This window comes from Olea europaea, unplaced genomic scaffold (assembly GCF_002742605.1).
Source record: "Olea europaea var. sylvestris unplaced genomic scaffold, O_europaea_v1 scaffold2077, whole genome shotgun sequence".
Classification (NCBI taxonomy): Eukaryota; Viridiplantae; Streptophyta; class Magnoliopsida; order Lamiales; family Oleaceae; genus Olea; species Olea europaea.
The window spans coordinates 49,542-61,189 of record NW_019238692.1 but is presented as its reverse complement, the minus strand read 5'-3'; the positions used below and the strand labels follow the sequence as shown (position 1 = coordinate 61,189).

The 11,648-nt window shown below is 35.6% G+C and overlaps 3 protein-coding genes across 12 annotated transcripts in view; 1 reads left to right on the top strand and 2 right to left on the bottom strand.

The window, feature by feature from the left end:
* The first annotated feature begins 579 nt into the window (after positions 1 to 579).
* The window catches only part of LOC111379999 (KH domain-containing protein At2g38610-like), a 29,308-nt gene continuing 18,239 nt past the window's right edge, over positions 580 to 11,648 (top strand). The window contains exons 1-2 of the mRNA XM_023003451.1: positions 580 to 931; positions 10,673 to 10,761. Coding sequence (XP_022859219.1) covers positions 843 to 931; positions 10,673 to 10,761 — 178 coding nt within the window. The 5' untranslated portion in view covers positions 580 to 842. The remainder of the gene's footprint in view (positions 932 to 10,672; positions 10,762 to 11,648) is intronic.
* On the bottom strand, positions 1,131 to 7,661 carry LOC111379996. 5 transcript variants are annotated; one of them, XR_002700113.1, is made up of 3 exons: positions 3,345 to 3,367; positions 2,332 to 2,389; positions 1,131 to 1,431 (listed from the first exon to the last, which is right to left on the bottom strand). XR_002700113.1 is itself a non-coding variant. In XM_023003447.1 (3 exons), exons 1-2 carry the CDS (start codon positions 7,583 to 7,585, stop codon positions 2,349 to 2,351), a joined length of 861 nt encoding a protein of 286 aa, XP_022859215.1. In that variant the 5' UTR covers positions 7,586 to 7,661; the 3' UTR covers positions 1,131 to 1,431; positions 2,332 to 2,348. The 5 variants fall into 5 exon arrangements, 2 of the variants coding, with proteins under 2 accessions (XP_022859215.1, XP_022859216.1); XR_002700115.1 differs by lacking the exon at positions 3,345 to 3,367 and adding an exon at positions 2,947 to 3,041; XR_002700114.1 differs by lacking the exon at positions 3,345 to 3,367 and adding an exon at positions 2,770 to 2,824.
* LOC111379997 lies at positions 7,658 to 10,209 on the bottom strand. 6 transcript variants are annotated; one of them, XM_023003450.1, is made up of 3 exons: positions 10,169 to 10,209; positions 9,554 to 9,611; positions 7,658 to 8,102 (listed from the first exon to the last, which is right to left on the bottom strand). In XM_023003450.1, exon 3 carries the CDS (start codon positions 8,093 to 8,095, stop codon positions 7,679 to 7,681), a length of 417 nt encoding a protein of 138 aa, XP_022859218.1. In that variant the 5' UTR covers positions 8,096 to 8,102; positions 9,554 to 9,611; positions 10,169 to 10,209; the 3' UTR covers positions 7,658 to 7,678. The 6 variants fall into 6 exon arrangements, 2 of the variants coding, with proteins under 2 accessions (XP_022859218.1, XP_022859217.1); XM_023003449.1 differs by lacking the exon at positions 10,169 to 10,209 and adding an exon at positions 9,992 to 10,021; XR_002700119.1 differs by lacking the exon at positions 7,658 to 8,102 and adding an exon at positions 8,354 to 9,337.

Sequence of the window (11,648 nt, the reverse complement as noted above, 5' to 3'; positions counted from 1 at the left end):
TTTAAAAATTTAAGGACTATGGTTGCAGTTGATAATTCATCTTTTCTTTTTGTTTTATTTGAATAGGAGAGTAAAATCGTCATTTTATTGAAAAAATGGATGAAAATGACCTTTTGCGCAATGAAATATGAAATGTAGGGGTAAAAATGCTAAAAATGAAAGGTAGGGACGTTTTGCACAATAATATTGAAAAGTAGGGACCTTTTCTGCTAATTATGCTAAAAAATAAAAGGTAGGGACGTTTTGCACAATAACTTTAAAAGGTAGGGACCTTTTGTGCTAATTACCTTTTTGATTTAACGGAGCATTTTAACGGAGAGTTAACAGAAGGACGTTTTGCGCAAAAAAAGGTAAGGGTGAGGGTGTAATCCGCCAAAAAATGAAAGGTAGGGACGTTTTCCAAAAAACATCGAAAGGTAGGGACGTTTTGTGCTAATTACCCCAATAATTCACTTATTTTTAACAGGTTATCAAACATCTTTTAAGAAAAAAAGTTCAAATTTTTAGGACCACGCACAAATATGGCGCGTAGTCCACAAATTTTACCTCTGAACTACACAGCATGTCCTGATGAAAGCATTGAGGCGCCTTACATAAGAGGCCAACGCCTCTTCTGTCTCCCGCACCCCAGCCCTCTCTCAACTTGTGCACAGTGCATATATATATAGCCTCCAATTTCACAATTTTTGTCTCATTGCTTCTTCTTTTACTCCATTTTCTTTCAGATATTTTCGGTTGAAGATAGGCAGTGTTCTACCGTATATTTTTTTCCCCTTATTTCTCGATCTTCTTTAGTCCTCTTCCCTATAGAAAAATCCTTCTTGTTTATACATTTACTAGTCATGTCTAGTTTGTACCCCCAAAATTTGAACTTTTCTCCTGCAAGAAGTGTTCCTTCTCCACATATAAGGAGCAATACAGATGTTGAAAGGTACTGCCCATTTCTTTAAGAAGTTAAGTGACGCGACCTGTCCCGACTCAACCTAATTGACTCGACACGTGTCGTGCGTCGATAGTAGATGCCAGCTAAATGCCGGACCCACCACCAAGGCAAACTTGACCTATTTTGACTGTGCCAATTTCTATGAAAATTTTGACAGAGCTTCCCCTGTAACATGGACAAAACCAACTTGAAAAATCATCAAAATCTCAAATAGACATTTAAACCAAAAGTTTTGGAAACCACCACTTCCTCTAATACCACCACAACTATTACAGAATATAACAAAATTCGACTGAGTGTTTCTGCAACATCATCATGTCAACATGCAAGTATTACATCACTTACAAACCCTTCTACAAATATGCTTGTCATCCAAAATTAGACAATTATTTAATAAACATAAGTTCCCCAACTATTCGTTACATACTTATGAAACGGTCTCTTTTGCTTCAGCAGGCTTTCCCAAATATCTCAAAATCGACCTTCTCCTGATAGAAAAACATGGTAAAAAGATATGAGTTTATAACTCAGTGAGTGGATAGTTGAAAATAAATAAACTTTTCCATTTATGCTATTTTCTGAAAATTCTTGCACTATTTAACGTTAAGAACTTCTAAAAAGAATAGTAACACTTTTAAAAAACTAAACATCATCATTTCATAATTTTTTGGACATAATTCTAGAAAGGCAACTGTATAACATAATGACTATAAATACTCTGATATCCATGAAAAATTATGAAATATTGCCGCCTTAATACTATAAGCTGAAAGCTTTATTCTGAAAACTGAATTAACTGAATTCCATAATCTGAAATTTGATAATAGAATAAATACTGAAAAATCACACCAAAAAGAGTACCCAATGAATAGCCTTACTCATGTATAGAGTAATCTCGATGTACAAGGCAAAGCCATTCAAATCTGATAATCTGATAGCTGATAATCTGGTCATACGTACGCAGAGCTGCCCCAAAAGCTAATCACCCTAGTACACGGCCCAAAGCCTATGTGTGTACGAGAGTGGGTCCCAAAGACCTCTGATAATCTGGTCATACACTATGGAAACACATTCACAATAGTGCAGAGCGGGTAAAATCACTGTAACTATTCATACACTGTGGAAATACATTCACATCAGTGCAGATTATGATAAAATCACTTGGGTACTTTCTGATGGTTTTAAAATAACTTTAGCTATACTGAAACATTTATATTCATATAACATGCTAGTCAAATGATTTAATTGAACTGAATTTAACTTTAAAAGTAATTGTTAATAAAATCTAATTTATTCTAAAAATCATGCTATGAAGTCAACTTTATAAAATAAATAATTTTAAAATTTGAAGAATACTTATTTCTGAAAAATAAGTTTTATCCACTCACAAGGTATGAGCTACAAGCTAGATAGGCTGATAGACGTTTCCAATCGCCTCGTTACTTCCTGAAATACGATAATGATAACCAATTTATCCACTATCAAATCGAGAAACCTTAATAACTAATAATAGAACATAATTTAAATGCTCTTGGTACTTGAATAAATTCTCAAATTTTCTTTTATTAATTGGAGCTAATCATACCTTATAATCCCTTGGTTAATCACTAATTTATCAACATAACCATCATTTCAAATTTAAAACTAATTTTACTCTCCAATCTAATGAAACTAGTAACCACAATTCCACCCACATAATATACATTTGTTCCATAAAATCAATTCCCAAGTGAAATATTTCATTTACATAATCACTTCACAATTAATTAATTAAAATCCCCAAAATCGGATTCTAGGGTTTTCCCAAAAATTTGACATCGCCATACCTTGCTGAAAATTTGAAATGAATAAATCCCCACACTTAAGTTCCAATTCGTGCAAATATCCCTAAAATTCGACATATTATTCAACAAGTTAAAACCCTAAAAATTTTCACATAATTCATACTTTATCACCTAAAACAAATGGAAAATTTCAACCCAACTTGAAGATATCAACCTTACCTCCTTTCCTCTTCTTTTTCCCTTATTCTTTTCCTTTTTCCCTTCTTCTTTTTCTCTTCTTTTCTGCCGGTTTCTGCTTCCCGTAAGTGTGTGTGTGTGTGTTTTGGTGTGAAATGAGAGAAAATGGGTCAAATGGTTGAATTAATTTTTCCACTAACCCATAATTGCAAAATAAATCCCTTAACTTCACTTTTTAGTAACATTTAATCCTTTAACTTCCAAAAGCATATATATAAATTCCAAACTTTTAAATATATCCAATTCAACCTTTATATTTTGCCAATTGCAAAATAACTGAAATAAAATATTTAATTTCATTTTAGTCCTTGATTGACTTTGACCTTGACTAGTCAATATTTCAATATTTGACTATAAAAATTAGATTGTAACAATCTTACCTCCTTAAAAGAATTTCGTCCTCAAAATTCAACTGGTAATTGACTGGTTAATGAATAAGTGAGGATATTGAGCAAGTATCAGATTCTCATTCTCCCACGTAGCCTCTTCTACTGTCTGATTCTGCCAAAGTATCTTAACAAATGAAACTGTCTTGTTCCGCTGAATTTGCACCTTCCTGTCTAGAATTCTCACTGGCTCCTCTGTATAAGTTAAATTCTCCTTCAAATGGACTGGATAAGATTCTAGAACATGAGAAGGATCTGCAATGTACTTGCGCAGCATAGAGACATGGAAAACATCATGGATCCGAGATAATTCTGTTGGCAGATCTAATCGATATACTACTGGGCCAATCCGTTCAATAATCTCATATGGTCCAATATATCGTGGACTTAATTTTCCTCGCTTACCAAATCTCAATACACCTTCCCAAGGAGATAATTTAAGAAAAACTTTATCTCCTATTGCAAATTCAAGATCTTTCCTGCGCCTATCCGCATAACTTTTCTGTCTATTCTGAGCTATTTTCAAATTTTCCTTGATCAAATTCACATTTTCGGACGTCATTTGAACCAATTCAGGGCCTACTAACTTCCTCTTACTAGCTTCATCCCAACAAACTGGTGTTCTGCACTTTCGACCATATAAAGCTTCAAAAGGAGCCATTTCTATACTGGAGTGGTAGCTGTTATTGTAAGCAAATTCCATCAATGACAAATGTGAATCCCAACTACCTTTGAACTCTAAACCACATACCCTCAACATATCCTCAAGAGTCTGTATGGTCATCTCTGATTGGCCATCTGTCTGAGGATGAAAAGCTGTACTGAAATGTAATTTAGTACCCATGGCTTCTTGTAAACTGGGCCAAAATTTAGATGTAAAACGAGGGTCTCTATCAGACACAATAGATAATGGAGTACTATATGAGCTCACTATCTCATCCACATACAACTTTGCCAACTTATTTAAAGTATAAGTGGCTTTGATCGGCAAGAACTTGGCAGTTTTGGTCAAATGATCTACAATCACCCAAACTCCATCATAACCATTTTGAGTACGAGGAAGACCAAATAAAAAGTCCGTAGTAATGTGTTCCCAATTCACTCTTGAATAGGCAATGGTTGTAAAAGTCCTGCTGTTTTCTGACGAACTGGCTTTACCTGCTGACATATAAGGCATTTAGATACAAAATCTGCTATCTCTCTCTTCATACCAAGCCACTAATAATGATCTTTCAATGTATGATACATCTTAATACTACCTGGATGCATAACATAAGCAGAACTGTGTGCTTCTTCCAAAATCTCTTTCTTCAATTCTGGAATATCTGGAACACATAATCTATTACCCATAGCCAACGCCCCATCATCTCTAATCACATAATCCGTTCTTAATCCAGTACTAACTTCTGCTTTCAATATTCTCAATGTATGGTCTTGAGATTGAGCTTCTCTAACCTTATCAATCAAAGTAGGCCTCACCTGAAAATGAGCTAATACAGCACCTGAAGTAGTAGCTGACAAATAAGCATGCAATTTCTTGAATTCGCAAATCAAAGAAGCATAAACTGCACTAGCTGAAGAGGAAGAACTAGTCTTTCTACTGAGAGTATCTGCAACCACATTAGCTTTCCCTAGATTGTAATCAATCTTACAATCATAATCCTTAATCAACTCCAACCATCTTCTCTGCCTCAAATTCAGTTACTTCTGATCAAAAATATACTTCAAACTTTTGTGATCAGTAAATATTTGACATTTCTCACCATAAAAATAATGCCTCCAAATCTTCAATGCCAACACTATTGCAGCTAACTCCAAATCATGAGTTGGGTAGTTTAAGTCATGATTTTTCAATTGCCTTGAAGCATAAGCTACAACTTTCCCATTTTGCATTAAAACACAACCCAATCCTTGGCGTGAAGCATCACTATAAATCACAAACTCTTCACCCGGAGATGGAAGGGTAAGTATAGGAGCAGAAGTCAATCTTTTCTTCAACTCTAGAAAACTCTTTTCACATTCCTCATTCCACACAAATTTTGTGTTCTTCCGAGTCAAACTAGTCAAAGGAAGAGCAATTTTGGAAAAATTCTCTACAAATCGACGATAATAACCTGCTAGCCCAAGAAAACTCCGTACTTCTGTAACATTAGTAGGGCGTTCCCATCTCATAACTCCTCAATTTTCTGAGGATCTACATAAATGCCTTCTGCTGAGATGACATGACCCAGAAACACAACTTTATCCAACCAAAATTCACATTTGCTGAACTTAGCATACAACTCCTTATCTCGCAAAGTCTGCAAAATAATCCTCAAATGCTCAGCATGCTCATCTCTACTGCGAGAGTAAACAAAGATATCATCAATAAAAACAATCACAAACTTATCTAAATATGGGTGAAGCACCCTATTCATCAAATCCATAAATGCAGCTGGGGCATTAGTTAATCCAAACGGCATCACCAAAAATTCATAATGACCATACCGAGATCGAAAAGCAGTCTTTGGTACATCAACATCTCTAATTCTGAGCTGATGATAACCTGAACGTAAATCGATCTTTGAAAATACTGAGGCACCTCTAAGTTGGTCAAACAAATCATCAATGCGAGGCAACGGATACTTGTTGCGAACTGTCACTTTATTCAACTGTCTGTAGTCAATACATAATCTCATTGTGCCATCTTTCTTCTTAACAAATAAGATTGGAGCTCCCCATGAAGATATACTGGGTCTAATAAAACCCTTATCAACTAAATCCTGCAACTGAACTTTCAATTCCTTTAGCTCTGCTGGAGCCATTCTGTAAGGTGCCTGTGAAATAGGTGTTGTCCCGGGAATCAAATCAATACAAAATTCTATCTCTCTGTCTGGAGGCAATCCCGGAAGATCTTCTGGAAAGACATCGGAAAAATCTCGCACAACTGATATATCATCAATTGCCTGCTTTGTAATCTGAGTATCAATTACATGGGCCAAATATGCATCACAACCCTTTTTGAGCATTCTGCGAGCATCTAGGACCGATATTACACAAGATGGCAAAATTCTGCGCTCTCCAGTGAGAACAATTTCAAGCTCTCCTGGGCTTCTTAATACCACTTCCTTGCGAAAACAATCAACCAAAGCATGGTGATTAGATAGAAAATCCATCCCCAAAATAACATCAAAATCATGAATGTCAAGAGGAATTAAATCTGCTTTCAACTCATGATTGTTCACTCTAATCCCACAATCTTTATATACACGATTTGCTAAAAGTGAGTCCCCTACTGGAGTCACTACTACCAATTCATTATCTAAAGGCTCTGACATTTGATCAGCATAACTAGCAAGTGTGTGAGAAATAAAGGAATGCGTAGCACCCGAATCAATTAAAGAACGAGCTTTTCTACCAAAAATAGATAATATACCCACTACCACATCTGGTGACTCCTCTGCCTCCTGCTGTGTCATAGCAAACACCTTGCCCTGAGTCCTGGATCGACCTGCCTGAGCTCCCTGTCTAGAAGCACTATCCCTACCAGAATTAGATTGTGTGTTCCCCATCGACCCTGCTGATGGAGCTCTTTGATCCCTGTTCTGTCTGGTCGTACCGATCCCTGGCTGAGGAGATACTATCTGAGATGTTCCAATCTGCTGAGATCTAGCTAGACAATCCTTCCTTATGTGTCCCATCTGACCACACTGATAACAAACTCCAACCCCTCGAAGACACTCGCCTGGATGAAACTTCCCACAAGACTGGCACTGTGGAAAGCTCCTATGATCAGAAACCTCAATCTGTCTCGCTCCTTGAATTCTCTGTGAAGGACCCTGTATAAAAGAATGGCTTCCCACTGACTGCTGTCCAAAACTCTGGCTATGTCTTGATCCTTGACTAGAGCTAGAACTCCCAGACTTAGATTTAAAATTGCCAGATTTAGTGGCACCTGGCCAAAATCCCTTTCTGTTCTTCTTGAACCTTTCTCCTGAAGCTCCTGATTGACTACTACCACCTCGAAAGGTCACCTGTGCTCCTTGATTACTCCCTTCACGAATAGCTGTCTCAACTCTTAATGGCGCCTCAACCAACAAACCAAAATTTTGATGCCCATGAGCAGTAACCATAGGTCGAATTTCAGCTCTCAACCCTTGCTCGAACCGTCTACACCTATCTCTCTCCTCAGCAACCAAAGCACTTGCATATTTAGACAATTCAACAAACTTTACATGATATTCAGCAATTGTCATAGACCCCTGAACCAATCTTAAAAATTCGTTTTGCTTTGCGTCGCGATAAAATGGTGGATAATATGTCTCAAATAAAGCTTCCTTGAAAATAGTCTAGGTGATAACACTAGGATATGGATACCGACTTCGAAACGAAATCCACCAATCAGCAGCTCCCCCTTTCAATAAAAATACAGCAATGCGTAATTTTTTATCCTCGGAGCATTCTATCACATCAAATATGCTTTCCAAGGTCTTCATCCAAAGTTCGGCATTAGCTGGATTAGATGTACCCATAAAAAATTTTTCTCCAAGTTTCATCGCTCTCTCTATAGAATTATCTCTATCAGTATTTGGTAGAAGGGAAGCAATAGCTGCAGCTATTCTATCTGTGATGGGGTCAGGTTGCACCTGAGACTGGTGCACTGATTCAACAGCCCCACTGACCCCTCCAACATGTCTTTCTTCAGGAGTATTTGGAGCTTGAGATACTGGATTTTGGTGCTTGCGGGTTCTGCCTCTACCTCGCATGACTTACCTACAATAAGGTGTAACATACCAACATCAGATACATGCAATGCTACTCATAAACTCTAAGACCATGCTCTGATACCAATTGACACGACCCGTCCCGACTCAACCTAATTGACTCGACACATGTCGTGCGCCGATAGTAGATGCCAACTAAATGCCGGACCCACCACCAAGGCAAACTTGACCTATTTTGACTGTGCTAATTTCTATGAAAATTTTGACAGAGCTTCCCCTGTAATATGGACAAAACCAACCTGAAAAATCATCAAAATCTCAAATAGACATTTAAATCAAAAGTTTTGGAAACCACCACTTCCTCTAATACCACTACAACTACTACAGAATATAACAAAATTCGACTGAGTGTTTCTACAACATCATCATGTCAACATGCAAGTATTACATCACTTACAAACCCTTCTACAAATATGCTTGTCACCCAAAATTAGACAATTACTTAATAAACATAAGTTCTCCAACTATTCGTTACATACTTATGAAACGGTCTCTTTTACTTCAGCAGGCTTTCCCAAATATCTCAAAATCGACCTTCTCCTGATAGGAAAACATGGTAAAAAGATATGAGTTTATAACTCAGTGAGTGGATAGTTGAAAATAAATAAACTTTTCCATTTATGCTATTTTCTGAAAATTCTTGCACTATTTAACGTTAAGAACTTCTAAAAAGAATAGTAACACTTTTAAAAAACTAAACATGATCATATCATAATTTCTTGGACATAATTCTAGAAAGGCAACTGTATAACATAATGACTATAAATACTCTGATATCCATGAAAAATTATGAAATATTGCCGCCTTAATACTATAAGCTGAAAGCTTTATTCTGAAAACTGAATTAACTGAATTCCATAATCTGAAATCTGATAATAGAATAATTACTGAAAAATCACACCAAAAAGAGTACCCAATGAATAGCCTTACTCATGTACAGAGTAATCTCGATGTACAAGGCAAAGACATTCAAATCTAATAATCTGATAGCTGATAATCTGGTCATACGTACGCAGAGCTGCCCCAAAGGCTAATCACCCTAGTACACGACCCAAAGCCTATGTGTGTACGAGAGTGGGTCCCAAAGACCTCTGATAATCTGGTCATACACTATGGAAACACATTCACAATAGTGCAGAGCGGGTAAAATCACTGTAAGTAGTCATACACTGTGGAAACACATTCACATCAGTGCAGACTGGGATAAAATCACCTGGGTACTTTCTGATGATTTTAAAATAACTTTAGCTATACTGAAACATTTATATTCATAGAACATGCTAGTCAAATGATTTAATTAAACTGAATTTAACTTTAAAAGCAATTGTTAATAAAATCCAATTTATTCTAAAAATCATGCTATGAAGTCAACTTTATAAAATAAATAACTTTAAAATTTGAAGAATACTTATTTCTGAAAAATAAGTTTTATCCACTCACAAGGTATGAGCTACAAGCTAGATAGGCTGATAGACGTTTCCAATCGCCTCGTTACTTCCTGAAATACGATAATGATAACCAATTTATCCACTATCAAATCGAGAAACCTTAATAACTAATAATAGAACATAATTTAAATGCTCTTGGTACTTGAATAAATTCTCAAATTTTCCTTTATTAATTGGAGCTAATCATACCTTATAATCCCTTGGTTAATCACTAATTTATCAACATAATCATCATTTCAAATTTAAAACTAATTTTACTCTCCAATCTAATGAAACTAGTAACCACAATTCCACTCACATAATATACATTTGTTCCATAAAATCAATTCCCAAGTGAAATATTTCATTTACATAATCACTTCACAATTAATTAATTAAAATCCCCAAAATCGGATTCTAGGGTTTTCCCAAAAATTTGACATCTCCATACCTTGCTGAAAATTTGAAATGAATAAATCCCCACACTTAAGCTCTAATTCGTGCAAATATCCCTAAAATTCGACATATTATTCAACAAGTTAAAACCCTAAAAATTTTCACATAATTCATACTTTATCACCTAAAACAAATGGAAAATTTCAACCCAACTTGAAGATATCAACCTTACCTCCTTTCCTCTTCTTTTTCCCTTATTCTTTTCCTTTTTCCCTTCTTCTTTTCCTCTTTTTCTCTTCTTTTCTGCCGATTTCTGCTTCCCGTAAGTGTGTGTGTGTGTGTTTTGGTGTGAAATGAGAGAAAATGGGTCAAATGGTTGAATTAATTTTTCCACTAACCCATAATTGCAAAATAAATCCCTTAACTTCACTTTTTAGTAACATTTAATCCTTTAACTTCCAAAAGTATATATATAAATTTCAAACTTTTAAATATATCCAATTCAACCTTTATATTTTGCCAATTGCAAAATAATCCAAATAAAATATTTAATTTCATTTTAGTCCTTGATTGACTTTGACCTTGACCAGTCAATATTTGAATTTTTGACTATAAAAATTGGATTGTAACGTTAAGATTCTTGGGTTTCCTTTTTTTTTTTTTAATGTTAAACAATCTGAAAATCCTGTTCTAATGTGTTATTTTGATTCTTTAATGGTGTTTTTAATAGATTCAGTCAGCATTTAACAGAGCTACTAGCAGAGAGGCAGAAGCTACAGCCATTCATGCAAGTACTTCCTATATGCAGCAGGCTCTTGGATCAAGGTTTGCCCTTATAATCAAATTTTGGATTTGGTTTCAGTGATGTAGGCATTTCAATTTTGCTATTTGTTTTGATTTTTCTTCTAGTTTTTGTGTTTAGATGGTTAAGAATGTCATAAGTTAATGATATGAATATACATAGAACAGAAAATTAACGTATAAGTGAATCTCTCTTTTTTGCTTCTTGAATTAGATTGGGAATGATAAGTGTGTTTTTGCACACTTATTTACATCACAAACATGATTTAAATACAATTAAAATGATAGAATTGTTACTTAAATTTGTCAAATTCATGCAATGTAGGAAATTCTATGGAAATAGTGGAATTCAGGAGAAAAGAGCCGAAAAAGGACCAAATTGGAGCAAAATGAGAATTCAGGGACAAATTGCAATTCTCTGAAAGTTGACCCGATGAACACATCAAGCAATTGATCAAGCCAAGCACCAATTGGAAGTTATAAGGGAACATTGGAGCAATTAGGAACAAGAGAGGAGGTCAAGGAGTGAAGGAATGAAACTTGAGGACCAAAATGACTCAAACAAGAAGTTAGCTCTACTATGCGGTCGCATAGTATAAAACCTATGCGGCCGCGAGTGAACCTCCAGGGATTAAAAATGACATTTTTTTAAACCTATGCGGTCGCATAGGTTATGCCTATGCGGTCGCATAGGTATAATTTTTCCCCGAATTTTGCAGTTTCCTTATATGATTGCAACTCCTTTGGTAACCTAATTTGGACGGGTTTAAATAGCAACAAGATGTCCAGAAGCCGCACGAACGACTTGGGGAGGCAAAAACATTCATCTTGGAGTGGAATTGAAGGCAAGAAAAAGAATTGATGCGAGATTTATAAGATTTCTTCAATTTTTGATAACCCGGTGATGTATT

Excerpts from the sequence above, each read along its gene's own strand:
- LOC111379996 (XM_023003447.1), bottom strand. The coding sequence starts at position 7,585 with ATGACAATTGCTGAATATCATGTAAAGTTTGTTGAATTGTCTAAATAT. Across the intron at positions 2,390-6,765 it reads GTCACCAGATGTGGTAGTGG|GAAGTAACGAGGCGATTGGA; the intron begins GTATATTATCTA and ends ATCGTATTTCAG.
- LOC111379997 (XM_023003450.1), bottom strand. The coding sequence starts at position 8,095 with ATGCGAGGTAGAGGCAGAACCCGCAAGCACCAAAATCCAGTATCTCAA.